General features: G+C 48.6%; 2 protein-coding genes across 30 annotated transcripts in view; both read left to right on the top strand.

Moving 5' to 3' along the window:
* The window catches only part of LOC105484792 (pleckstrin homology domain containing A6), a 156,997-nt gene extending 152,045 nt beyond the window's left edge, over nt 1-4,952 (top strand). For 27 of the 29 annotated variants that reach the window (XR_011612938.1, XM_011746741.2, XM_011746744.2 and 24 more), the window contains 2 exons: nt 219-342; nt 1,035-2,577. Coding sequence is in view for 28 of the 29 variants with exons in the window: in XM_011746741.2 (XP_011745043.2) it covers nt 219-334 (116 nt within the window). In the remaining variant the exon portion in view is untranslated. Of the gene's footprint in view, nt 1-218; nt 343-1,034 lie in introns of all 29 variants that reach the window. The other 2 variants (XM_011746761.3, XM_011746745.2) reach the window with 2 other exon arrangements.
* Nucleotides 4,953-10,152: 5,200 nt separating this feature from the next.
* On the top strand, nt 10,153-25,861 carry LOC105484790 (golgi transport 1A). The gene is made up of 5 exons (XM_011746738.2): nt 10,153-10,264; nt 21,030-21,121; nt 22,203-22,381; nt 24,764-24,827; nt 25,514-25,861. Exons 1-5 carry the CDS (start codon nt 10,240-10,242, stop codon nt 25,550-25,552), a joined length of 399 nt encoding a protein of 132 aa, XP_011745040.1. The 5' UTR covers nt 10,153-10,239; the 3' UTR covers nt 25,553-25,861.
* The last annotated feature ends 1,064 nt before the right edge of the window (nt 25,862-26,925 follow it).

Below are 26,925 nucleotides of genomic sequence, written 5' to 3'. Positions count from 1 at the left end.
GATTCGACCAGGTCTCCTCTGGGGCCTCACACTCTCCTCCACGATGCCCTGGGAACGAGGACAGCTTGGCCTAGCTTGAGCAAGCTCCAAGCTCAGTGCTCTCTCTCTGCTTGCCTCCCTGCCTCGCTCCCCGCCTGGGGAGGGCCTCGCTTGCTCTGGGTGCCCACCCTCCTTCCCCACCCACCCCCATTCACCTCCCTGTTCATTTCTGTTTCCAGTGCAATGTGCCACCCCAAGCCCTCCCACCTCCCCTGCTTCCCCGACTCCTCCAGCCAACCCCCTGTCGTCTGAATCCCCACGGGGCGCCGACAGCAGCCATACCATGCGGGTCTGAGCTCTGACGTAAGCACTTTTCTACTGTATTTCATCCACCTGGGGAGTGGGGCCCCTTCCTTCACCCCCATTGAGCCATCTGTGTCCTCTCATTTTGGCATTTTGCTTCTCCCCTACCCCAGTGCCGTGTACCGCTCCTCCCCACTATCCATCCACCCATCCATCCATCCATCCATCCATCCATCCAGCTTCCCCACGCAGTGCTGGGCTGGAACCGGCTGGCAGGGCCGCTTCTTGGATGTTGTGATGCCAATGGCCTTTGCTTCTCCAGAAGCAGGCAGGGAATGGACCCAAGACCTTACCTGTCTGCTCTCAGGGAAGGCTCTCCCCTGACACCCCACCCCTGTGCCTCCTGTCTGCTGACAAGCTTTCCATCTGTTGAGATACACAGATGCAGAACCTTCAGAAGCCCTCAAAAGCTGTTTCTCAACTCCCAGATCTTACTGTAATTTAAAATAACATTGACAATTACAGCCAAAGGCTGTGAACCCTTCCCTTGCCCCTAGCCCACAGCCGCTCACTCTCAGTCAAGTAGAAAAGAACACTGACTTCGTTTCCTTTGTTCCCCTGTCAGGGTTGAGGGACCGGAGTGGGTTTCTGCCAGGTTTTTGCAGGATGAGGCTTCTTTCTCCCGGGAAGGTTGGCTGGAGTCCTTGCTCCTCTGTGCAACCCTCTTCTCACCCCATTTCTTTTTTCTCCAGTTCAAGCCCTGGCTGAGGCCAATGCTGTGAAGCTCCACAGAGTCACATTCTGAAGCCGTCCTCTGCCAACCTGAGGTCCTGGCTCCCCACCCTGGCCCCCTGCCCCTGCACTCCCATGGGAATGCCGCAGGGAGCCAGGCTGGGGCCACGGGCTGCTGCCGAGAGGAGCGTGGATACCTCAGTGTCCACACACCCACTATGCCTAACCCTGGAGCTCTCACTACTCACACCATGGTCCTGGGCCAGGGCCTGAGACGGCAGTGGGGAGCACCATCCTCGTTAATGCCCAAGTCACAGGGAGCCTCGGCCTTGCCCTGGCTGGGATTGTGGTGACTCCAGTGGAACAATCCCTGATGGGGGACATGCCGTGGTGGAGAACATACCTGTGGCTATCTTATGTGAGGACTAGAGGTGAAAAGGAGATGGACACTGCCTCTTGGAGCCAGCCTGACACTGAGGACAGCACTTGTCGTCATCCCTATCCTCATCAACCCCACCCGGCTGCCTCAGCTGGACCCAGGGCTTTGATAAACCCAGTGCTTTGCTTATGGGTGCTCGCTGGGGTCCAATGGAGACTGACCACCCTGCTTGAGCCAAAGACAAGGTGATGAGAGACGGGGAGAGGCTATTGGCTCCCAGAGGGAACAGTGCTGGTTGTGGCTAGAGAACAGCAGGTCTGTGCAGTGTCTGAGGGCAGGTTGGGAAGGGTAGCAGAGAGAGAGAGACAGAAAGAGAAAGACAGAGAGAGAGAGAGATCCTCAGAGTGGGAGGAGGGGAAGCAGCAGGACACATTGGCAAGTCAAGCAGGAAGGAAGGAGATGGAAAAGGGGTATTGGATTGGTTTCCCCAGGTGGAGCCTTAGGTTAGTGCCCAGTGCAGTGCCAGACTCTCTCCTCTGCTCCTCCCACCTCATCCCCAGGACGACCCACCAGTGGAGCACAGGCAGCCTCAGTGGAGATGCTTGGTGTGGGGATCTAGGTGAAGGAGGTTGAGTAGCGACTGCCTGGGAGATGGCTGTTGGTAGTTCTGTGCCTGGTGTCTGCCTCCCCGTCCTGGGGTAAGGGGCAGAGAGAAGGACTTGTCTTATGTAGGGTGTGGTCAGCCTTGGGGCCTTACCTACCCAGTTCTGCGATATTTCTTGCCCTGTTCCCCCTGGAATGTGCAGTGATCCAGCTGAGAATATGCTTTGAGGAGGAGGGATGAGGCCTTAATCTGGGAGGCCTCCCAGGATTCCAGGACCATCCCCCATCCCAGGCATCCCAGACGAGGACTGGCTGAGGCTAGGCGCTCTCATGATCCACCTGCCCAGGGAGGGCAGTGGGGGAGAGACAGAAGAGCAAAGCGCATTCTTCCTCAGCTCCACCCACCTGGAGATGAATGTAGCCAGAGAGGAGGAAGGAGGGAAGCTGAAGACGCCGTGGCCCCTAGGCCTTCACTCTGCTAGAGTTGCCACCCAGAGGCTTCAGCCTGACCTCCAGCGGTCCCAAGAACACCTACTAATTCCTCTCCACTCCTTCATGGCTGGGACAGTTACTGGTTCATATGCAAGTAAAGATGACAATTTACTCAACAAATATTTATCGAGCACCTTTTATGTACCAGGCACTATTCTAGGTGCTTAGGATATTCTCATGTTTCTGAGGGATTACAGCCTAGGAGGATTCCACCAATCTTCACTTCTAGCAGGTTTTTTAAACGTGACCCTTGGCTATATTTCCCATCTTCACAGTTCAAGCACCCCAAACCTGCCCTTTCTCCCCTGTAGACTGGCAGGTGGATTGGCTCCCAGGTCATCTTCTCTCCCTCTTTCCCCCACGCCTTTCTCCCTCCACAGGAAACAGATTTTTCAGGGCCTTCCACACCTGCCGCTTTGTCTGTCTCTTTTTTTTTTTAAAGTAATATTTTTTAGAAATACATGTAAAATACCAAGAAATAATATCTGCACCTCTGCCACCTCTCTCTCACCTCTTATTTCATAAAGCTGGCTCTTTATGTTGCTTTACATGCCTTAATATATGTTTTATGGAGATTATACATATTATAGATCTATATATGTAATATATTTGTTTGGATGTCTGATCTTTTCCTACAGTTCCTGCCCAGGCCCGTTTTTCTCTCCCTTATTTTCCATATCATTCCTAGCATATCAAGGCCATACCCCTTGCCTTTTTGATCCAAAGAAGAGGAGAGGAAAGACTTATTTTAAGACAGATCTATTTTATGCTTTTGTTTAAAAAAAGCAAACCTATTTTCAAAATGTGCAATGTCTGAATGGAATTGGCAAGTGAGGTGAGGAGATGGGGCAACTGCCTTTAGGTCCCAACCCTGTGCCCTTCCCTCTGCCACAGTGGCTTCATTCCATCCTATTCCCCAGTCAGGAAAGGGCTGGTCCCCAGAGCTCACCCAGAGAGCATCTTGCCCGGGGCAGGGCATTCCCTCGGAAGTCCTGGCCTAAGGATTTTATTACACTGTCCACTCCTGATGACCCTCTGCAGTTGTCAGGCGTGAATCCTCTGGAAGGAACTGTTTGCAGTTGTATGCACAAAGGAGACCCATGCAGGCATGCACCCCAAATGGGCTGCTAGACTACCCCTCTTCATCAGGCTGCTGGAAAGAGCAGACAGTGTAATGGCAGCCTATGCCAAACAGCGCTAAGGATGTCGGTCTACGAGATGGTGTGAAGCCCAGAGGAGGCGGCTTGGGATCCTCTGGGCCATCCCTGGCCCTTTAGCACAGACACATATAAGTTCCTTGGGCTTGTCACACTCCTTTTCACTCGATCCCTCTTTGGTCTGGGTCACATCTATGACATCCCCCCTCTGCAACCTTTCTCTCTGGGGGCTGTACCAAAGGCATGGTACCTCAGTCTGGCATCCAGACTGCGAAATCAGCCTCTGAGCCGAGGAGGGTCCTACAGACAAGGTGACATCTCAACCTCACCCAAGAAACCCCCAGGACTTTACCCCAGCAGGCTGCCACGGGGGCACCAAACGAAGCCAGCTCAGCCTTCCAAACTTCTCAAGCCTTTGTCAATTATCAAATTGGCCAAAGGGTCTCTGGCCTTGCAAGGATTTGGGCAGGATAGAAGTCTTTGTCTAGATCTGAAATCAAGGGCTTGGGAATCTAGAGCCGAGCTTCTGGCCAGCGTTTGAAGCCTGGCCTCCCAGCTGGGGCGTTTACTGACACCCTGCCACCAGCCTAGAACATCCCGCTCTGAATGAACAGAGCGCAGGTGGGGGTCCAGGGCTAAGTGACCCACCTGGGGACGCTCTGATTATTCATCCAGGGCCTTCTCAACGAGCACATTACCTCCATGATCAATAACCAAGAGGCTGCAATCAAATACTGCTACTGTCACTTTGAAGATTTTCTGAGATCACAAGTGGCACACTTGCTCTCCGACCTTTGGGAGAGGCATGTTTTTGGGCAGGGTTGGCTATGGCAAGAGGGAACCAGTTCCTTTCTCCTTTAAGCACCCTCTACCTGGCAGCTCTTAAAACTAAGAAAAAATATTATATACACACACACATATATATATACACACACATATATATATCTATTTATGCACATATTGGGGCCAATTTGATTTGCTAGTATTAGACAATAAACCATACAAGGAAATTTATGATCTCAGTGTCTTTATTTAGTATAAAAGTGACCTTAGAAGAAGGGTGAAGGTTAGATAGATGGAATCTCTGTCGGGGGCAACCAGCTGTAGCATCCCCTTAGCATCTTTCTAGCCAATGAGCCCCCTCCCCAGGAGGAGGGGACGGCCTGACTGAAACAGGTGAGAGTTTGCTTCCTCCTTTCAGCAGCATTCTTTTTAGATTTAGGTACTGAAGAATTCCAGTGAGTTCTGCATTTGTATCTTGCAAGTTTGTATAAACTCAATACAGGAAATAAAATGAATGTTTTGTACATGTGGTGTGTGTCTCCTACTCTGTGTCTGCCCTCGTGGTGCTTGTGGGCTTGTGGGGTTGGCAGCTTGTGGGGTTGGTAGGAAAGGGGAATGGGGGCTGGGGGATAGGCTGGGTGCAAAACATATGCTCCCTTCCTCCCCTGTGCCTCAGCCTGCCCTTTTGGGCTCTATCCCCAGGAGCTGGGGAAGCAAGGGTATGCTGCCAACACCAGCATCATCATTTCAGTTCCGGTGACCCCAGATCAGGGTTTGTCCCAAGGTTCTGTATAATGGGAGTATCAGATGCTTCAGGCCCTGGCACCTTCCCTTGGTTTGACTCAGACAAAGGATAGGACAGCAGGAGAAGAAAATGAATTCCCAGGCTTTCTTGATTACTACACAATGCGCTATACTGCTGCTTTACGAGAAGGTGCATAATTTGGTGGGAGGTATGACGCCACCCCAATTCTCATCCTGCCTCCATCCCTTTGGTTTATTTCTCTTGAAATAAACCAAAGTGTTTAGTGGTTATCAGGTATTGACACTCTGTGTGAAGTGCTTTACCGGCGCTTCTCAATTTGGAATCTTACTGTGGGAAACAAAGAGTCGAGAAGCCTGGGAAATTTTGTGGGGTGGGTAGTGGAAGAGAAGAGGTGCACCCGGGAGACTGGCAGGCTCAGCTGGGCTTCTGCACGTTGTTTGAGGGAGGGATGGCTCAAGAAAAAGCGAGAAAGAGAGATGAGAAAGCAAGCTTCCTAATTCCTAATCTTGCATCGACTTGGCTTTCATGGCTGAAGCTGAATTCCGGACACCTGTTCCCATTTCTAAGGGCTAGTACAGGGGTGGTCATTTTTTAAATTTGACTCTATTTTGGATGTTGTCACATCCCCAGGATGATGTCCTTTGTGAACCCAGGAGAGTTGTGACCACATGTAGGCTCTGGGGGAGGGCCTGCATCAGAGGCTGGGGTAGGGGGGTGTATATTGGAGAACTTGTCACTTTCCGGGGAGCTGAGCCTTTAGCTGCAGCCTCCATCTGAGCCAGAGCCAATGGCAAGGGCTTGGGGAGGAGGTGGAATGTGAGACCACAGAGCACCACAGGGCATCACTGCATCCACCGACAAGGGCTGGCTCCTCCTCTCAAGAGATGATGCCAGCTGGTGCCTGCTCCACCCCCTACCCAGATCAAGCCAGGTTGGGATTTGTAAAAAGGGGGCAGTAGCTGATAAATGTAAATGAAAATGCAACTAGCAGAATGCCCTTTAAGGAGCAGTGCTGTGTAACTGTGTGATCATTTATTTATTCTTGAAGAGAGGCACGACAGGGTCAGGCAGGCAGCCAAGCCTCAGATCCTGCTGCTGCCAGGGAACTGGGGCCACACCACGGCCCCCTCCTCATCCTGAGCCTCACCTTGTTACTGAGATCAATGAGAGAAGGTGGCATGTCATCCTCAACTCCTCCCCCTAGCAACATGCTCCTTGCTAGCTGCAAGAAGATTTGGACAAGTCATTAAATTCTTGAGTCTCGGTTTCCTCGTCTGGAAAATGGGTATGTTAACCACCATCTTATGGAACTTTCAAGAAAGGCAAATGAGAAAATGGATGAAAATCGCTTTGAAAACTCAAATTCACTTCCAAATGTGAGGAAGTGGAAGTGGTGATGTTGCAAAGGCTCCCTGGCCACCTGCAGGGGCCTGATGTGGGAAGAGGGAGAAGGTTTTCCAGGACCCCTTCTTTACTAGCTCTATAGCCTTTGCTGGAAGACATCACCAGGGCCTGTGCCGTCCCTGAGGTGTCCCTCCCCTGCCAGTTCTACGCCTCCAGCCCAGGGAGTAACTGCACTACCCCACCCCCTTCTCATCATGGCAGGGTCATGAGACTGCCATGGGTCGAGGACTAGCACCAGCCTTCCAGGGCCTGCATACCCCTTCCTGGGAACGTCCCTATGAAGGTCCCTCTCCAGAAGGGTGAACTGTGGACAGCCCCTCTGCGCTCAGCTCCAGTACCCAGAGAATCAGGCCAGGAGGGCCCAGTATCATGAGTGTTTAATTCTCCTGAGTTCACAGGTGGGTTCCATGGCTGGGGGTGGGGGCAGGGAGGGGCATCCCCAGCTGCTATTTTATACGCCTGTGGGAGTGGTTTAGCACAATTTGAGATGACAGTAGAAGTCTTTCATATAAAGCATATTAACAGTATACTAATAATGTTAATAACAATAGTAATTATTATAACTATACAGTAATAGCAATAACAATGGTTCATTAAGTGCTTACTGTGTGCCAGGTACCTGGTTCTACGCACTTCACATGCATTTACTCACGAGTCCTCATCCTCTGTCAGTCATAGGTACTCTAATTATCCAAGAAACCGAGGCACAGAAAGGATAAATAAAATGCCCAAGGCTTCATGAAGCTAGGATGAAGCTCTTAACCTACCAGTGATTTCAACGGGGATGATTCTGGCCCCTTGGGGCATTTGGTTGTCTCAATCCTAAGGGTGCAAAACTCTTCCTGGCATTTAGTGACTGCAATGCACAGGACAGATTTCCAAAACCAAGAATTGTCCCATATCCTGCACAACTTTCGAATGTACAGCTGAACTAAACCCACTACCAGTAAAAGTTGGTCATGCTCCAATTGACAGTAATACCAAAAGGTTTTGTAAGCTTTTAAAAATAAGTTTCATGAAAACTCAGAAAGTTAGGAGATGGTTATTATGGAGCAGAAGCTTAAAAGTAATAAAAGACATTGTCTCAAAATTATCGAATAATCTACTCCATGCCTTGTCTGCCCAAAGGATTATAAGATTTCTACTACTATGTATTTGATTGAAAACAGTTCTGGCCGGGCGCGGTGGCTCACGCCTTTAATCCCAGCACTTTGGGAGGCCGAGGCAGGCGATCACGAGGTCAGGAGATCGAGACCATCCTGGCTAACACGGTGACACCCCATCTCTACTAAAAATACAAAAAATTAGCAGGGAGTGGTGGTGGGCGCCTGTAGTCCCAGCTACTCGGGAGGCTGAGGCAGGAGAATGGTGTGAACCCGGGAGGCAGAGCTTGCAGTGAGCAGAGATCGACTCCAGCCTGGGTGACAAAGCGAGATTCTGTCTCAAAAAAAAAAAAAAAAAAAAAAAAGAAAAGAAAAACAGAAAACAGTTCCAATCAGTAGGTGATACTGAATAAGCAAAGAAATTGACTGAAAATATTTAACAGAAGAGATGTGAGAGAACCAAACATGAAATCAGAGACACTTGAGATGCAGGAGATCTCACTGTGTCTCCTTAATAAAAGTTTTTAGAGTTTATTTCATATTATTGCCATCCTTTATATGTTTAAAGTTTTTTGCAGCCCAAGGATGAACACTTACGTTGTCACAATTACGTGTGGAAATATTGTGCCCTGTCTTTACAACACTGTCCCAGGTGTCCACATGCAATTGCTCTAAACCATTTTTATCTTCTTTTCTCTTCCCAATCTATCCTCTATGCCCCATTGCCCACTGGAAATATATGATCTCTAAGGCCTTTTAAGATCCCAGAGACTGAATTCTACCTCAACACTGATATGTTTCAAGACAGAGGTCGATGTGTTGTGGTACTCTATGGCAACCCCATTCCATGGGAGCTATTTTGACAATACACACATACATAAGACCCAGTTCCTTTGCATGCGCGTCATACTCCTATATTATCTCCACCTTGTGCTCTCTAATTTGCCCTGCTGTGTCATCCCTATCTCAATTAAGATGCTTTCCCTCTCTTATCATATGCAAGTACATCTGGTCTGTTATTACTCACCTAGCAATTTTTATTTCTAGTGTTCACTTCCTGCTACTCTTTCATTTTCTTGCATGTGTGTGATTTTTGTTTTTGCATAGAATGGCTCGTCTTCTATTTCTCTTAAATTCAAATATATATTATGTGTAGGTGCAAGCAATCTGCCTATTTCATTTATGCCTTCTGGTAAGTCTTGCCTGAGTGTTTATATATTGAAAGACATCATGTTTTATTATAACTTATCCTTTTTTTTGTTTTTTAATTGTGTCAGCTTTCCTTGGTTTTGTTGTTGTTGTTTGGTTTGGTTTTTTGAGACAGGATCTCACTCTCATACCCATGCATGGCTTGATCACAGCTCGTTGCAGCCTCGACCTCCTGGGCTCAAGCAATCCTCCTACCTCAGCCTCCCCAGTAGCTGGGACTACAGGCAGGCACCACCACATCTGGCTAATTTTTTGATTTTTATTTTTGTAGAGACAAGGTCTCACTATGTTGCCTAGGCAGGTCTCAAACTCCTGGGCTCAAGCAATCTTTCTGCCTCAGCCTCCTAAAATGCTGGGATTACAGACATGATGCATTTGGTATGCCAGGCCTATTTGCATTTTTAAATGATGTATGTAGATTAGTCATATCATCTATGAAATTCATTTCTTCATTTCTGGATAGAGGAGACATTGCAAAGTGGATGTTGGCTCTCCTGGCATTGAGAACCATTGCTTTGCGATGGGGAAAAAAGGATGTTAGGAAATAACTGCCCCTCCTTTTGCAGGCCCAAAGGAGGAAAGGACAAATCCATGTCTACACAGCTGGTAGGTGGACTCGAACCAGGCCCCCTGAATTGTCTAGTCCTGCCCCAACCCCAAATTCAGGGCTTTGTCTTCCATAGCTCAACCTCACAGTGAGTCCAAAGCTGGACGACGCTTGGGGAAAGGAGGTCCAAGCCCTTCGTGTCTAACTTCCCCCATGGCGCTTTTGCCATTAATTTAACCAGATGTGGCTCTACCATTAGGTCAGCAACAGGCTTTGTACTCAGTCGCTCATTGCCTCCCAGCGCCTAGCATGTGTAATAGCAGAGAGTAAAAAGCTTGACTTTCAAGATTAATTTAGTACATTCCCAAAGGGATGCGCGGATGCCAACTCTTCACACACCACGAAACCAAGCAAGAAACCTGAGCACCTCCTAGATTCCAATGCTTCCATATACAATCTAAGTTTCGCGGGGTAGACGAGAGCCCGCAGAACACCGGGTGGTGTGAGGAAAGGGTCAGGAGGACGGTGCCTTCCCCGGCGAGCACGGCAGGTGGAGGGGCATTGCCCTACCGGAAGACGGGAGGAGGGAGTAGGCGACTAGACGCACCTGCATGGTGTGCGCGGGTGGGGCGGGGGTTGGAGGGGGAGTTAATGATTTGCCATAGGCTCATTTCGCAACTTAACCAAGAGTCAGCTTCCCGTGACCATGTACCAGTTGAGTCCTCCGGGCCACGCTCCACTTGTCCGCTTCCAACCGGAAGGCCCCCCAGGCTGTGTGCGGCATGATCTCCATCACCGAATGGCAGAGTGAGTGGAGGGAGCGGGGCTGCAATGGGCTACCCAGGCCAGGCTCCGTGCCAGTTCTCTCTCTCCCAGCCGGGCAACTGTCACTGGGAAACCTACAAGCGTGACCTCTGGAGCCAGGGGCTGGGAGCTGCCGTGCTGGCACCCGGGGCAGCAGGCAGGGCGGGGTGTGGCTCCCTGCTCTCCAGAGGGTGGGAGTTGCTCAGGGCCCACAGGTAGCCAGAGTTTGGTGCCCAGGGGACCTGGTATGTTCCCCAGTCACACTGACCCCTTTCCCATCCCGGGTTGCCACAAAGGTGGACTCAGGAGGCCTCTGCCCATTCAGACATCTTTCCCCACACTATCAAGGTCTGCTGTGGCCCTGGGGGCTTCTTATAAAAAACTGAACTCCACTCCCCTGCCCAAACCACCATACCCTCACTCCTAAACATCCTTCCCCTTCTTTTGGGGGAAGAGGTAGGGAGGAGGTCTTGGAACAGGTCTGGGGCCATGGGAAGAACCGTGACTCTGTGGCCTTCATTTGGGTGAGTTACTTAAAGCCTCTAAGCCTTGGTTTTTCATGTGAGAACTGGTGACAACATTCTTTTGTTCACTCAACAGATTTGTCTCTGCTGTGTGCCCAGCACTGTGTTGGACACAGAGTGTCCAACATTAAATGAAACCAACTCCCTGCTTACATTCTAGAGAGGGGAGACAGGTAATTAACAGAAAGAAGTATGTAGTATATCAGAAGATGTTAAGTCCTCCAGATGAAAATAAAATAAGAGGAGGCTATGGAGTTTGAGGTAGGAGGGGTCGCTATTTTATATAGAGTGGTCGGGGAAGGCTTCACTGAGAAGGTGCCCTTTGTACAGAGATCTGTAGGAAGCGAGGAAGCAAAGCCATGCAGCTCCCTGGAGGGGAAATGTTCAGGAAGCAGGGACAGGCAGTGCAAAGGCCCTGAGGCATTAGCATACTTGGCGTGTTTGAAGAACAACAAGGAGGCGGGTGTACCTGGAGCAAAGTGAGGTGTAGGGAGAATCCTAACAGTTTAGGTCAGGGAGGTCACTGAGGGGTCAGGACACTGGATACTTATAGACCATGGTAATGACCTTGGTTTTATTTACATAAGAAACTATCGGAGGGTTTCGTGCTGTGGTGTGATGCGTTCTATTTCTACGTTTAAAAGATCACTCTGGGTGCTGGGTTGAGAATAGGCTGTGAAAGTATGAAGGTAGCAGCAGGAAAGCCAGTTGTTTTTTTTTTGTTTGTTTGTTTTGTTTTGTTTTGTTTGAGACAGAGTCTTACTCTGTCGCTCAGAGCTGGAGTGCAGTAGCAGGATCTCTGCTCACCGCAACCTCCACCTCCTGGGTTCAAACGATTCTCCTGCCTCAGCCTCCCAAGTAGCTGGGGTTACAGGCGCCCACCACCACACCCAGCTAAGTTTTGTATTTTTAGTAGAGATGGAGTTTCACCACTTTGTCCAGGCTGGTCTCGAACTCCTGACCTCTCAAGTGATCCACCCGCCTTGGCCTCCCAAAGTGCTGGGATTACAGGTGTGAGCCACGGTGCCCAGCCAGGAAAGCCAGTCCTGAGTGTGTGAAGGTGGAGGAGACCAAGGTGTTAGCAGGGGATTAGTGGGGTGTGTTCCATGCTGGATCTGCCTTGAGGAAAGTGTTGAGGATTTGCTGATGGATTGGATGTAGGGTGTGAGAGAAAGAGAAGTCAAGAATGCCTTGTATATTTTTTAGCCTGTGCAATGGGAAGGGTTGAGTGGGGGGAAAGCAGGAATTGGGCTTTAGATGTGTTGAGTTGGTTTGTGCTGTTAGACATCCAGGTGAGATGTCAGGTAGGTGGTTGGGTATGTGAGTCTGGAGTTCCAGGTAGAGGCCTGGGCTGGAGACAGAAATGTGGGAATAATCTGCATATTCATAGTCTTTAGGACCACGAGCATCCGAGAGATCACCAAGGGCAGGCACAGTTTCTCACCTCCCCACTACTGACATTTTGGGGCAGGATAATTCTTTGTTGTGGGAGCCTGTCCTGTACATTATAGGATATTAGCAGCATCCCTGGCCTCTACCCACTACATGCCAGTAGCACCCCCACTCCAAGCTGTGACAATAAAAAATGTCTTCAAACATTGCAAAATGTCCCCTGGGAGACAAATCCCCATCCTGCCCCCCACTCCCCCTCCACAATCCCCTCACCCCAGTTGAGAACCATGGACCTCGTGAATAAAAATATAGAGAGAGGTGGGTTGGGTCCTCAGCCCAGTGGCACGCTGATACTTTGTTAAACCAATTAGCCTGCAAGTAAATGTACTCTTGCCAAATACGATAAGCAAGTCCTGTGAGAGAGAGAAATGAGGGAACCAGATTTAGGTCAGGGAACAGAGTGGACCGGCTTTCCCTGAGCAACTGACATTTCAGTTGAGACCTGAACGATGAGGATGCATTGTCAAGTAACAAGTGAAAGGCAGGGGGTTGCAGACCAGGAAACTGCATGTACCAAGGCCCTGAGCCAAAAGAGCTCACATGGAAGCCATGGAGAACAGTGTGGTTGGAGCATGGCAGGCAAGAGTGACAATGGCAGGAGATAAGGTGGACAGGCAGGCCTGGGCCCCACCAGGCAAGGCCTGTGAGCCGCGGTGTGGATGAGAGAGCTCTGCTGCAGTCTCATCTTAGTGGGCAGCCACGCAGGAGTCTAGGCAGTATGCTAACATGATCAGGTTGTATGTTTTGCAAGACCCTTGAGCACTGTGTGGAGAACAATTGGGAGGGCGCAGGAATAAAGCAGGAGGCCAAATGGGGGCTGCTGCAGGAGTCCAGGAAAGAGATGATCGTGGCTGGGAATTAGGTGGTAAGAATGGAAAGAAATGGACAGCTTTCAACATGTATCTTGGGAGAAGAAAAGAAAACTTAGCTGCGAATTTCATGGGGGAAGGGTGGGCTTTTGCCTTAAGTGGTGGAGTGGGCGGTGGTGACATGTTTACTCATTTGAGGACAACCAAGGGAGGCATAAGTTGAAGGAAGGAAGATAAATAACCCAGTCTGGGATTCAAGATTAGCCCAGTTCAAGATGGCTGAGAGAAAACCAGGCAGATACGCCAAGTAAGCAGCTAGATATGAGTTTCAAAGCCCAAAGAGAGGCATGGACTAGAAAGAGGGACATCCATGCCATCAGCATACAAGGGATGTTTAAAGACGTTCAGAGGCTGGGTGTGGTGGCTCATGCCTGTAATCTCAGCACTTTGGGAGGCTAAAGTGGGAGGATCGCTTGAGGCCAGGAGTTCAAGACCAGCCTGGGCACACTGCAAAACCCCTGTCTCAACAACAAAAAAATTTAAACCAATTTTTAAAAATTAGCTGGGCATGGTGGCCAGTGCCTGTAGTCCCAGCTACTCAGGAGGCTGAGGTACAAGGATCCCTTGAACCCAGGAGTTCAAGGCTGCAGTGAGCTATGATCGTGCCATTGCACTCCAGCCTGGGCAACAGAGCGAGATCCCAGCTTTAAGACAAAATTAAAAACAAAAATAAACACACGGGGATACATGTGGAAATAGAATGAGAAGAGAAGTGAGCTTGGGCACAAGCCCTGTGCAATTCAAATCCCAAGAGGAAGAGAGAGAAGTAGGAGCTGGCAGAGGAGACAGAGAAAGGGCAGTTAGAGCAGTAGGAAGAAAATCAAGAACGTGATGTGCACAAACCAAGAGAAAGGCTGTTTCAACACGGGAGTGGTCAGCTCTAACAGATGACGGCTCACACCTGCCCATTGGATCTGATAACATGGAGGTCATTAATGGCCAAGGCAAGAACATTACCTGTGGAAGTGGACTGGACTGGGTTGGTTAAAGGCACTTTTAATTTTTGTTTTGTTTTGTTTTTGTTTTTTGAGTTGGAGTTTCGCTCTTGTTGCCCAGGCTAGAGTGCAATGGCATGATCTTGGCTCATTGCAACCTCTGCCTCCTGAATCTAATCAAGCGATTCTCCTGCCTCAGCCTCCCAAGTAGCTGAGATTGTAGGTGCCCGCCAACTCACTGGCTAATTTTTTGTATTTTTAGTAGAGACGGGGTTTCACCATGTTGGCCAGGCTGGTCCCGAACTCCTGACCTCAGGTGATCCACCCACCTCGGCGTCCCAAAGTGTTGGGATTATAGGTGTAAACCACCATGCCCACCCAAAAGTCACTTTTTGGAGCTCGAGACTGAGTTCAAATCCTGATTCTGCCAGCTGCTGTGTATTCCTGGGCAAGTGACTTAACCTCTGTGTTTCAGTTTTGTTTGTGAAATGGCACTAATAGTAGTACCTATGTCACAGGTAGTTATGAAAATTGAATGTGTTAATATACTTAAAGCATATATGTGCCTAGACTGTGCCTGGCACAGCATGTTCATTATACGATCAATCACTATTGTTAATTTTGAAAAGCGAATGAGGCTCTTTCTCTCCTTATTTCCTTCCTTCCTCTTCCTGGACAATTCAGTCTTAAAGCCATTAGGTTTAACACAGAGAAGGGGGTGCTCAGAGTGGGGTGTTAGAACCCCAGCAGGGTGAGAAGGGTATTCACACTAGGGGTGGCCTGGTGCAAAGTGTCATAGGCAAAGTAGAGTGATGGGCATCCCCTGCAGGGTCAGGGATGGGGTGGTGAAGGCCTGGCAGACACTGCCCTAAGAGTAAAGAAACATTATCAGCGATGGGGCAAATTGACATCGTGCACCACCTACCAGGATGCAGTGAGAAAAACACAGCATCACATCTTGTGCTATTTCTGCCTAAGATGCATAACCTGAGTCTAGTTGTGAGGAAACATCCGACAAACCCAAATGGAGGGATGGCTACAGAATAAGTGGCCTGAATCTTCAGAAGTATCAAGTTCATGCCAAGGAAAGACCAAGGAGCTGTTCCAGACAGAAGAGTTTAAAGAGACATGATCATTAAATGCCACACAGAATGATGAACTGGAATCTTTTGCTATAAATGATACTACTGGGTGAATGATGAAACTTGAATGGAGTCTGAGGGTTAGAGGATAGTCACATATCAATATTAATTTCCCAATTTTGATGGCTGTATGTTGGCTGTCTAGGAGAACTTTTTGTTTGTTTATTTCAATAGGTTTTTGGGGGAACAGGTGGTTGGTTACATGAAAAAGTTATTTAGTGGTGATTTCTGAGATTTTGGTGCACCCATCACCCAAGCAGTGTACACTGTACCCAATGTGTAGTCTTTTATCCCTCAGCCCCCTCCTACCCTTTCCCATGAGTCCCCAAAGTCTATTGTATCATTCCTATGCCTTTGCATCCTCATAGCTTAGCTCCCACTTATGAGTGAAAACATATGATGTTTGCTTTTCCATTCCTGAGTCACTCCACTTAGAATAATGATTTCCAATTCCATCCAGGTTGCTGCGAATGCCATTTCATTCCTTTTTGTGGCTGAGTAGTAGTTCATTAGATAGATAGATAGATTAGATAGATAGATGCACACACACATATATGTGTATATATATATGTGTGTATATATATGTATATATATGGTTTCATATTTTTGCAATTCTGAACTGTGCTGCTATAAACAGGCATGTGCAAGTATCTTTTTCGTATAATGATTTATTTTCCTCTGGGTAGATACCTAGTAGTGGGATTGCTGGATGAAATGGTAGTTCTACTTTTAGTTCTTTAAGGAATCTCCACACTGTTTTCCATGGTGGTTATTCTAGTTTACATTCCCACCAGCAGTGTAGAAGTGTTCCCTGTTCACCACATCCACGCCAACATTTATTATTTTTTGATTTTTTGATTATGGCCATTCTTGCAGGAGTAAGGTGGTATCACATTGTGGTTTTGATTTGCACTTCCTTGATCATTAGTGATGTTGGGCATTTTGTCATATGTTTGTTGGCTGTTTGTATATCTTCTTTTGAGAATTGTCTATTCATGTCCTTAGTGTCCAGGAGAGGTTTTAAAAATCACACCAAAGCCTTCAGGGGTGATGAGGTATGAGGTGGCAATTACTTTCAAATGGTTCGAGAAAAATATTCTTTGTACTGTACCTGCAACTTTCCTGCACATTTGTGATTGCTTTAAAAAAAGGAAAAGGAAAAGGGGGGAAAAACCAATGATGTTCTGAGACTCGCTGCGCAGCCTGAGGCCAGAAGGACTCATCCGCCTGCTCCATGAGCTATTGTTTCCTTGGAGCTGTAGCTGCTTTCTGGAGCAAGAAAGACATTGAATCTGGCTTTTCTTCAAGCTAGCTATGAAATGGGGAGTCGGGGAAGCCTGGCTTGTCTGGATCAGGTGGCTGTGGGCTCTTCTTGGCAGCAGCTTGGGAGTTGCAGAGCGAGGGGCTAAACAAGGGCACCAGTGCAGCCATCAGTGTGCCTTGCCAGGGAGACCTAAAGCTGATCTCTGAGGTCTGGGGAGGTCTCCACTTCTCCCAGGTGGCTCCTGGAGAGCCACGCCTCCCTGAAGTTACCTTGGCCTCCCAGGTTTTTCCGCTGGGTGTAGGCGTGACAGCCCTGGCCGCCTCCAGCAGAGGGCGCGCTGCTCAATCTGTCTGGATCTCGGGGACCGTGCCCGGCAGGCACGCCCGTCACTCCTGGGGACATCTGTATGACATCCCCACTCCTCCGCTCTTTCTGCCATGGTTGCTGCCTGAAAAGAACTTTAGGAGCAACCTCTGACTGGGTAACTTGACTGAAATCGCTAAGCTACTCCAGAAGCAAGAGGCAAAGGCAGGTCTGAAGCTTGTGTGTGAGAAACCCAGTTTCTGACCCTTTTCTGTGGAGTTTTGTGTCCCACTGAGCGCTGAGAGCACTAAGTGTGGCCCATAAAGAAGGCTGCCCCTATCACAGGAAAGTCCTGGAATTGCACCTGCCCTTAAAGAAGAGTGTAGAACAGGTGGAGAAGTGATGACTATGCCAGCCAGCAAATCGCTGCTGCAGAAGAAGGAATAAATAGAATGGACATCACGTGTGAATGTGAGAAACTTATGCTGTTTCTACAAAATGAGTATGAGGCTGTTCTTAAGTGTGTGCAGGATGAACATATAGATAGTTTTGCAAAACAAAATGAAAACCCCATAAAATGTGCACATCGTGTTTCCACACAAATACACCTACTGAGGGGGAGGAAAGGGTGTAGAGTCAGAGCTGAAACCAATGACAGATATTTTTATGGCAGGCATAAGCCAACAACAGATATTTTATAACAAGCATAAAAACCTAAAACACTTTTATCATTTGGGTTAAAGAAAGATGACTGTGGTCTTCCTCCACAATATTCTGACCTACACGAAATTATCATGGTAATTCAGATAGATGTAACTCTAGATTCTCAATGTGTTGTCTCTGAGGAAGGAAATGTTGACAAAACACAACCTTCATCGTGACCCATGGGGTGATACTCTGCTGAGCTGTCCCAGCTTCTAAGAGATTTAACTCAGGCCAGCCGGAGGAGGTAGAAGTAGGAAACAAGCCCAAATCAATCACGAAGGCTTGTCAGGAACACAAGGAATCAGCTTTCAGTAGAAAATAGATTCTGGGCAGCTGGGTGATATGTTGAGAGAAATTATGTTACACTGGGTCCCAACAAAATCCAGCTTCTGCCAAAAGTGAGATCCAGTAAGACTGGCATGATACCAGACTATGAGTTGAGCAAGGTTTCAGTCTATAATTGGAATGTTAGATCTCATCATTGTTTTGGTTTTTGTTTGTTTGTTTTGAGATGGAGTTTTGCTCTTGTTGCCCAGTCTGGAGTGCAGTGGTGTAATCTCGGCTCACTGCAACCTCCACCTCCCGGGGTCAAGCAGTTCTCCTGCCTCAGCCTCCCAAGTAGCTGGGACTAGTAATGTGTGCCACCATGCCCAGCTAATTTTTGTAAATTTTTAGTTGAGACGAGGTTTCAGCATGTTGGCCAGGCTGGCCTTGAGCTCCTGACCTCACGTGATCCATCCACCTCAGTCTCCCAAAGTGCTGGGATTACAGGTGTGAGCCACTGAGCACCTGGTTTCATCGCTGTATTTTTGATGATTCTTTTAAAGAAGCTCTTTGGCCTTCTTTCTGTATTGGAATTGATCCTAATCCTCTTAAAATCTGCCTAGCAACAGATGAGGGATTAACTACCCAGAAGATGATTGTGTTGTTTCATTTTCTTTCAGGTGTAAATATAACTCAGCCAGTAAATTTAGTCTCGATAATTTTGTTTTTGTTTTTACAGTTCTGCCTCTAAACAACAGAATAATTTCCCCCCACTTTTAACAATTATTTGCAAAAGCATATTAATAATACCAGTTTCATAGAGGTTATGAGAACCAATTCTAACAAGTCCAGCAAAATTTTTGACGAGGGTATTAAGACCGTGAAATGGGGAAAGAACAGTCTTTCCAACAGATAGTGCTGGGAAAACTGGATATCCACATGCAAAAGATGCAGGTGGACCCTTACCTTATACTAGCTGCATAAAGTAACTCAAAACAGATCAAAGGCCTAAAAATAAGATCTAAAACTATAAAACTCTTAGAAGAAAACATAGGGGAAAACATTACAACACTTTGATAATGATTTCTAAGATATGACTTGAAAAACACAGGCAACAAAAGAAAAAGAAGACATCAATCAGACTACATCAAAATTAAAAATTTCAGTGTGTCAAAGGACACAGTCAACAGAGTGAAAAAGTGACCTACAGAGGGGGAGAAAATATTTGCAAATCATATACCTGATAGTTAATATCCAAAATATATAAAGAACTCCTACAACTCAACAACAAAAGGAACAACCTGTTTAAAAATTAACTAGACAGTTCTCCAAAGAAGATATACATGCAGCTAACAAGCACATGAAAAGATCACTAATCATTAATCATTAGGGAAATGTAAGTCAAAACCACGGTGTGATACTACCTTATACCCATTAGCATGGCTGCTATCAAAACAAAATAAAACAGAAAAAGTATTGGCAAGATGTGGAGAAATTAGAACTCTTGTGTACTGTTGGTGGGAATGTTAAATGGTGCAGTCACAATGGAAAACAAAATGGCAATTCCTCAAAAAATTAAAAATAGAATTACCATGTGATCCAGTATAATTCCATAATTCCACTTTGTGGGGTATATACCCGAAAGGATTGGAAGCAGGGTCTTGAAGAGATATTTTCTTACACTCATATTTATGAGTAACACTATTTACAATAGGTAAGAGATGGATGGAAGCCACCCAGATGTCCATCAACAGATGAATGGATCAACAAAATGTAGGATACAGATAGCAATGGACTATTTATTCTGTCTTAAAAAGGAAGAAAATTCAGACACATGCTACAACATGAAGGAACCTTAAGAACGTTATGATAAGTGAAATAAGACAATCACAAAAAGACAAATATTGTATGATTCCACTTATAGGAGGTTCCCAGAGTAGTCAAAAATTCATAGAGAAAGTAAAATGGTGGTTGTTGGAGGCTGGTGGGAGGGGAATGGGGAGCTACTGTTTAATGAGTGTAGAGTTTCAACTTTGCAAGATGAAGAATTCAGGAGATGTGCTTAATACCACTGAACTGTATATTTTTAAATGGTTAGATGGTAAGTTTCGTTTTATGTGCATTTTGCCACAATTTAAAACTTTAAAAGGTAACAATTTAAAAACGAAGCAACAGAATGAGTTTCCATTTATTGACTATCATCGTGGCAAAGATAAGTAAAATTAACAATTCTGAGTGATGGAGAGGGTTAAGGAAAAAAGGAACAATATATCTGGTTATTGTATAACTCGTCTTGAGGGGAGCGATCTGAAATATGTTTATCAAAATGTCAAAAATGTAGCCCTTGACCAAACGAGGGGGCCTTCATGTCCTGAACTTCTGGGCTATGTTTGCTGGCTCTGAGCGAACTCAGCTTCAAAAAACGCCCTGAGATGCTTACAAACCTTGGGAATGGAGGCTCACTGTCAAACCTTGGGAATGGAGGCTCACTATCAAACCTTGGGAATGGAGGCTCATTGTCAGTGTGGGTCCAACCTCGGCAGAACTGCCCGAAGCCACTGGGTTGAAATGAGAGTTGGCCAAAGAGTGTGTGGCAGGGCCCACAAGGTGCCTGCTGCAGGAGGGAGGGAGGACAATGGGAGCAGGTGCAGGCTTGGGTCTTGGGTGTAGGCCCCAGCTGGGAAGAGGAATGCATTCCTAACTTATGACTTCTGTTTTCCCAATCCAGTGGGAAACGTCACCACCTGAGAGTGGAGACAGGGCAATTCTGAGGAGAAAGGAGATGGTGTGGAGAGTTGCTCAGGCGGGCCAGCCTCTTGAGAAAGTACCAGGAGAGCTGGGTGGTTCTGAGGCTCTTTGGGGCTGGTGGTCCTGAGTTTTCAGTGGCTCCCTTCTGTGCAGTGTGGACTGGGCTCCAGTGGTTCTCAGTTGCACAAGGCAGGAGCAGAGGAGGCAGATGCTATGTTCAGCCCTGATACTGATGTGGATAATGTGGCTTTTGAGGACGAGAGGAGGCTGAGAGTATAAAGTGGTGACGGCAGCACCAGCCTCCACACAGGGCTGCGGTGAGGACAGAATGCCACTGTGTACAGAAGTGACAGCACAGTTCCCAGGTGCTAGACAAAGCTTCATACCATCCTACCTTCCCCTTCCCATCCCACCATCCCCTGAGAGCACGAAAGCTGAGATTCCTGGATGGAAGTGGAGTCACCCCCACAGAGGGCACCTGTCCTGTGGCAATGGGGGAAGTTTCAGGGTCCCCACCTGCTCCCCAAAGCCCTTTGCTGCACCACCTCCTTGCCTATTGCAGAGATTGGTGTGGGGATCACCGGTTTCGGCATCTTCTTCATCCTCTTTGGAACACTCCTGTACTTTGATTCCGTGCTCCTGGCCTTTGGAAACGTGAGTCCCCCAGCCCTGTGTCCCCACTCCCCTGCCCCAACCTTTCTGAAGTCTCTATTGCCAGGATAGTCCTGGCAATAAAGACTTAAAGTTTATTTAAGTCTTTAAATAAATCCCTTAAATAAATCCCAAGTTTATTCAGACCATGCTTATCCAGGGGTCAGACATCATCAAGCCTGGGCGGAGGAGGGCACAGGAAATGGACACAGAGCCTGCGGCACCAAGAATCTGAGGACCTGGATTCTCACACCAAGCTCTGCGGGAGACCCTGGGGGTTCTGAGGGGACTCAGACACTGTCCCTGCCATCTGAATCCCACTCTAGGGCTAGAGATATAACATGACATACATGGCTGGGAGGAAGGCAGGGGCCACAGTAAACACATTTAATATGAAACAAGGGGCTTAGTGGAAAGAGGGCACACTAAATTGGAGAAGGATGGAGAGGAATTTGGAAAGGAAATGGATGTGGAGGTGAATAAAGCACTTCCAGGGGGGTTGGAACAGCAGGAGAGAAGGTGTGGGGGAGGAGCGGGGAAGCATGGGATATGCTGGAAGAAAACCAGAGAGTTCAATTTGACGACAGCCTGGGCACTCTTCAGGGATCATTAGGAGCCAAGCTGAAGACAGTGATAGGGTATCCAGGGGAGGGCCTGGAGGGTTATTCTGTAGGCGGTGGAGCCTCTGAAGGTTCTGTGTGGCTTTCAGTATGGCTGCCTAACCTACTTAGGCCTCAATCTTCAGTTCTCTGGAATAAAAATCCCACCTGATTCCATCTTCCCTAGATGGTATGGTGAGAAACCAAGTCCCATATGAAAAAGTGCTTGGGCTCCAGGGAATTGGGTGGCAACTAGAAACCATCAAAAGTTTCTCATCCATCCCCTGCCTCTGTGCAGTCCTGTTCCCAGCCAGCAAGACTTATCAAGGCTCTGGGATTCTGCCACATTGCTAGACGGCCCTCGCTCAGATGGTCTTAAAGAGTTAGCACGTCCTGCCCCTGCCCGCCACCTGGCTCCAGGCCTGTGCCCCCAGCTCCTCAGGGGGCTGGTGGGTTTGCTTCATGCTCTCCTCCCTTCCCTCCAGCTGCTGTTCCTGACGGGCCTCTCCTTCATCATCGGCTTGAGGAAGACCTTTCAGTTCTTCTTCCAACGGCACAAACTCAAGGGAACCAGCTTCTTCCTGGGGGGTGTGGTTGTCGTGCTCCTACGCTGGCCCCTCCTGGGTATGTTCCTGGAAACCTACGGATTCTTCAGCCTGTTCAAGTAAGTGCAAATCCCTCTAACCCTGGACAGACCCACCAAAGCATCTGAGTGGCTGAGATCACCCCAGCAGGCAGTGCAGAAGCTGGGACTTTATCCTGCAAGAGATGAGAACCATGGACACTTCGGAAAGGCCCCCTAAAGTAGGCTGAAGGGTACTTTGGAGGGATTAGCCCATCCATCAACAAATATTGATAGAGTGCTGACTGTGTTTCCAGCACTGTGCCTGTGAGCAGGGAGCAGACACGAGGCCTGCCCTCAAATCTAGCCGGAGAGGAAGGGCAGTGAGCTAACATGTTCCAGGCACGCTCATGATCATCATCTTATTTTATCACAACAACCCACTCTAGGATTATCCTCTACTTCACAGATAAGGAAACCAACGCTCAGAGAAGTTGCCCCCACCCCGAGGTCTGAAACTAGTATGTGAAAAAGGTCGCCTTTGACCCAGGGGGCTCTGGCTCCTGACCCCTGTGTCATCCCCTGGCCTGACCTGTGTCAGCCCTGGGCTTGGGGAAAGGCAGGGTGGAACTCAGTCATGATGTGTGGCCACTGTCAGGCCTGTAGGCACTCAGAGGGGAGCCCAGGGTAGTGTCATAGAGGAAGCAGGACTTGAGAGAAGCCTTGAGGGATGGGTAGAGTCTAAGAGAAGACTGGAGGGTACTGAAGGAAAAGGAAGGAAGGGGTCTCAGAGAAAGTGGGGTTGGGAAGGAAGGCTTCATATGTCTACAGGGTAGTGTGGAGAGAATCGGGGTGGGATGGGGACAGTGGAGACTGGAAGAATGATGGCTTCTGCAATCATGGAAAGGAGTGGGGCTCAGGAATCCCTGGGTTCTCATAGGAGCCCCCGTTTGCTGAATGTAGCCCTGAAACCCCCCGATTAGCCTGAATGGCCTAGGCCTCAGAGACTTCAGGAAGTGTGGCTTTAAATTTTCTCATGCATACCTGCCATCTATTTATTCCACATTCAAATATGTCATTTTATGCCTGGGCGCAGTGGCTCACGCCTGTGATCCCAGCACTTTGGGAGGCCGAGGCAGGCAGATCACTTGAGGTCAGGAATTCGAGACCAGACTAGTCAACATGGTGAAACCCTGTTTCTACTAAAAATACAAAAAAAATTAGCTGGCCTTGGTGGCAAGCACCTGTAATCCCAGCTACTCAGGAGGCTGAGACACAAGAATCGCTTAAACACAGGGGGCAGAGGTTGCAGTGAGAGAAGATCGCACCATTGCCTCCAGCCTGGGTGGCAGAGCGAGATTCTGTCTCAAAAAAAAAAAAAAAAAAAAAAATATATATATATATGTGTGTGTGTGTGTGTGTGTGTGTGTGTGTGTGTGTATATATATGTATGTCATTTTCAAACAGTCACTTATTCAAATTGTCAAATATATAATAAGCACCTACTGCATGCCAAATACGGGCCAGGTGTGAGGATGTGGCACTGAATGAGGAGAAAGTTCCTACAGAATTTACAGTTTAGTAGGAAGATCCATAAATAAATTCTGACAACAGTTAGCATTTATGGAGGGCTTAGAAAGTGGAGTAGGACAGCAGCAGATTTGATAGTTGAAACTGAAAGTCAGCCTTGACAAAGACACTGTGCAGTAACACAGAAGGGGCAAACAAATTACAGCTATCAGGGACCTCAGAGTGCAGTGAAACCTTGGGAAATTGAGGCCCACCGTAAGGAAGTGGCTCAGCCAGAATCCATATTTCAAATCTCCCTTCCCATCCGCCACACACTGGGATCCCTTCTCATGCCAGCCTCAGCACCTCCAACTCCTGTGAGGGGTCACGCGTGTGTCCACAGTCAGGCCTTGGCAGGGTATCTTTGATGAGAGCAGGATTGCCAAAGGCAGGGGTGGCTGTATGCCTGGGGGAGCCAGGGCACCAGTGAGTATAACGGTGAGCACGGCTTCCAACAGCCGCCCATGCCGAGGGCCCAGGACACCCGGGTCAGGTGGATCTCAGGAAGGTAAGAAAACTTTCGGCCAGAAGAGTAATAATCATGACAGTAACAATAATAAAAATAAGCACTTCCTGACCTTTTCTTTGTACATGGCCTTATGATGTAGGCACTGTTATTGTTAGCCACATTTTATGGTTGGAAACTGAGATTCAGAGAAGTTAAGGAATTTGCCCAAGTATATATGGTGCCAGTAAGTGGTAGAGCCAAGATGTGAACCCACAGAGTGTGACCCTAGGGCCTTCATTCTTAATCATGTCACTCGACTGCCTCTCGGAACACAGGAGCGCAGAACCAAGCCTGCCCCTGGTGCACGGAAGCCACAGCTTGAACCTTTTGGTGGACCTCAGCCTCCTGCCCTCTATCCTCCCTTCCTGGGCCATCACTGACTCCTCCCTTCTCCCCTCTGCTCCTAGGGGCTTTTTCCCTGTTGCCTTCGGCTTCCTGGGCAATGTCTGCAACATCCCCTTCCTGGGTGCGGTAAGCAGATGATGCCGGCATGCCCTGGGGAGTGAGGGGGAGCACACGGAGGGGAGCTGGTAAAACTGCTGTCCCAGGGGCAGTGGCCCCTCCCCTGTCTCCCCTCAGACTCCCTAGCCCAGGTTTGGTGCTTTAGGCTCCTCTTCCCCCTACACCTTCTCCATTTGACAAGAGCCCAAGAGGGGAGGGGATCCAGATGCAGTTGTAGCTGAGTGTGGCTGTAGAGGAAGGTAGCTATGAATAGCTTCCTGTTTACAGCCAAAGAAATGAAGATGCGGAGACTCTAGGTGACTCAGTGGGGACATGCCTGAGATTTCTGGGGATCTGGCTAAGTGTGGGCCCCAGGCATGGAGAGAATGTGTGACAGCCGATGACAGCAGGAAAAGCTGTCCTGTAGGTGACAGATTTTGTCCTCTCTTGGGGATAGACACAGCCAGTGGTAACCAGCCCCTGCCCCTCCTCATCCCTTTCTCTGAAGCACCTGGCAGAATGTGAGCTCTCTGAGGAGCCCAGGGAGACCCTACAGCCAGCACCCCACTACAACCGCCAGCTGGACACAGCCCCTGCAGCCCCTCTCATATCTGTGCCTGGCACAGCTCCTGGCTCTCAAGGCCAGCTCTGTAATAACTAGATATTGCATCTGCTCTCTACCCTTTGTCTGGAGTAATGATTCTTGGCTCCCACAGCTGTTCCGGAGACTTCAAGGCACTAGCTCAATGGTCTGAACAACAGAGATGAGCTCCTTGAACTTGGATCATTGGTTGAGGGGGCTGGAGAGAGAATGGGAACCACCCCCTCAGTCCCCCGCACTGACTCACTCCCGGTCATATCTGGACCTCCCCAAGTCCAGAAGGAAGGATGGAGCTGAGCAACTGACGTCAAATCCCCAAGTCGACTCAAGAGGCTGCCAGGAAGCAGAGACGCAGAGCCCCAAGGAGATTGGGCTGGGGCTGGCATCACACCCTCACTATATATTTACAGGAGGAAAAGTGAAGATTAAATTCCCAAGCTGTGCATGTGTCTAGGGCTCAAAGTTGGCGTCTTTGGCCGGGCACGGTGGCTCACACCTATAATCCCAGACCTTTGGGAGGCTGAGGTGGGCAGATCACCTGAGGTCAGGACTTCGAGACCAGCCTGGCCAACGTGGTGAAACCCCATCTCTACTAAAAATACAAAAATTAGCCGGGCGTGGTGGCAGGTGCCTGTAGTTCCAGCTACTCAAAAGGCTGAGGCAGGAGGATTGCTTGAACTGGGGAGGTGGAGGTTGAAGTGAGCTGAGATCGCACCACTGCGTTCCAGCCTGAGCAACAGAGCCAGACTCCATCTCAAAAAAAAGTTAGCGTCTTCAGCCCATTAAGTCCACCTCCTGCTTCAGGGCAGGCCAATGTACTTCATCCCCATAGTGAAGTTTTGGTCTATGAGGGTCAGTGCTGTCCTCATAGGCTATCATTTCTGTCCTGGTGTTTAACAGCCCTAATGGGTGTGATAATAATATGTTTGCAAGCCCTGTTAACAGTAAGCACCAGACAAGTGAGGAGTGCTAACCTGCAGACTGCCAGCATGCTTCTCCAGCATTAGGGGAGCACCGGGTCGAGCTTGTGCTGGGAGAGCGTTCTGTCTGAGGGTAGAGACACAGCCCCTGCCTTCAGAGACTCCCAGCCTGAGAGAAGAAACAGTCCCTGCCCTGGAGAGCCCCTTGTCCAAGGGTATAGAGAGTTCCTGCAGGCTCAAGAAAGAGACAAAAGTCACTTGCGATGCATACAGTTAGCAAATATCTATTGAGGGCCCTCTCTGTAGGTGCCCAGCAATAGAGTGGGTGCTGAGGGTACAGGGGGAAGGGAGCCTGTCCCTGTCCTCAAAGTGCTGTACCTGAGCAGTCACAAAATGGTATGGTGGTGAGTGCCATGAGACAAAGAAGTGGGGCCCCCAAGCAGGCTGGCTGGATGTACTGCCACCTGGAAGTCCCCTCTCTGTAGCCCTGGCACTTCCCAGGTGCATCCACCTTCTAGAGCTCCCATTTCATCCTCCTTGCTCATAGCTGGCTGCTTACCTAAGGTCTCTGACCATGCCATAGCATATTCACCTCAAAACCCTGTGC

This window comes from Macaca nemestrina, chromosome 1 (genome assembly GCF_043159975.1).
Source record: "Macaca nemestrina isolate mMacNem1 chromosome 1, mMacNem.hap1, whole genome shotgun sequence".
Taxonomy (NCBI): Eukaryota; Metazoa; Chordata; class Mammalia; order Primates; family Cercopithecidae; genus Macaca; species Macaca nemestrina.
The sequence above is the reverse complement of the archived record's forward strand: the minus strand, read 5'-3'. Positions and strand labels throughout refer to the sequence as shown.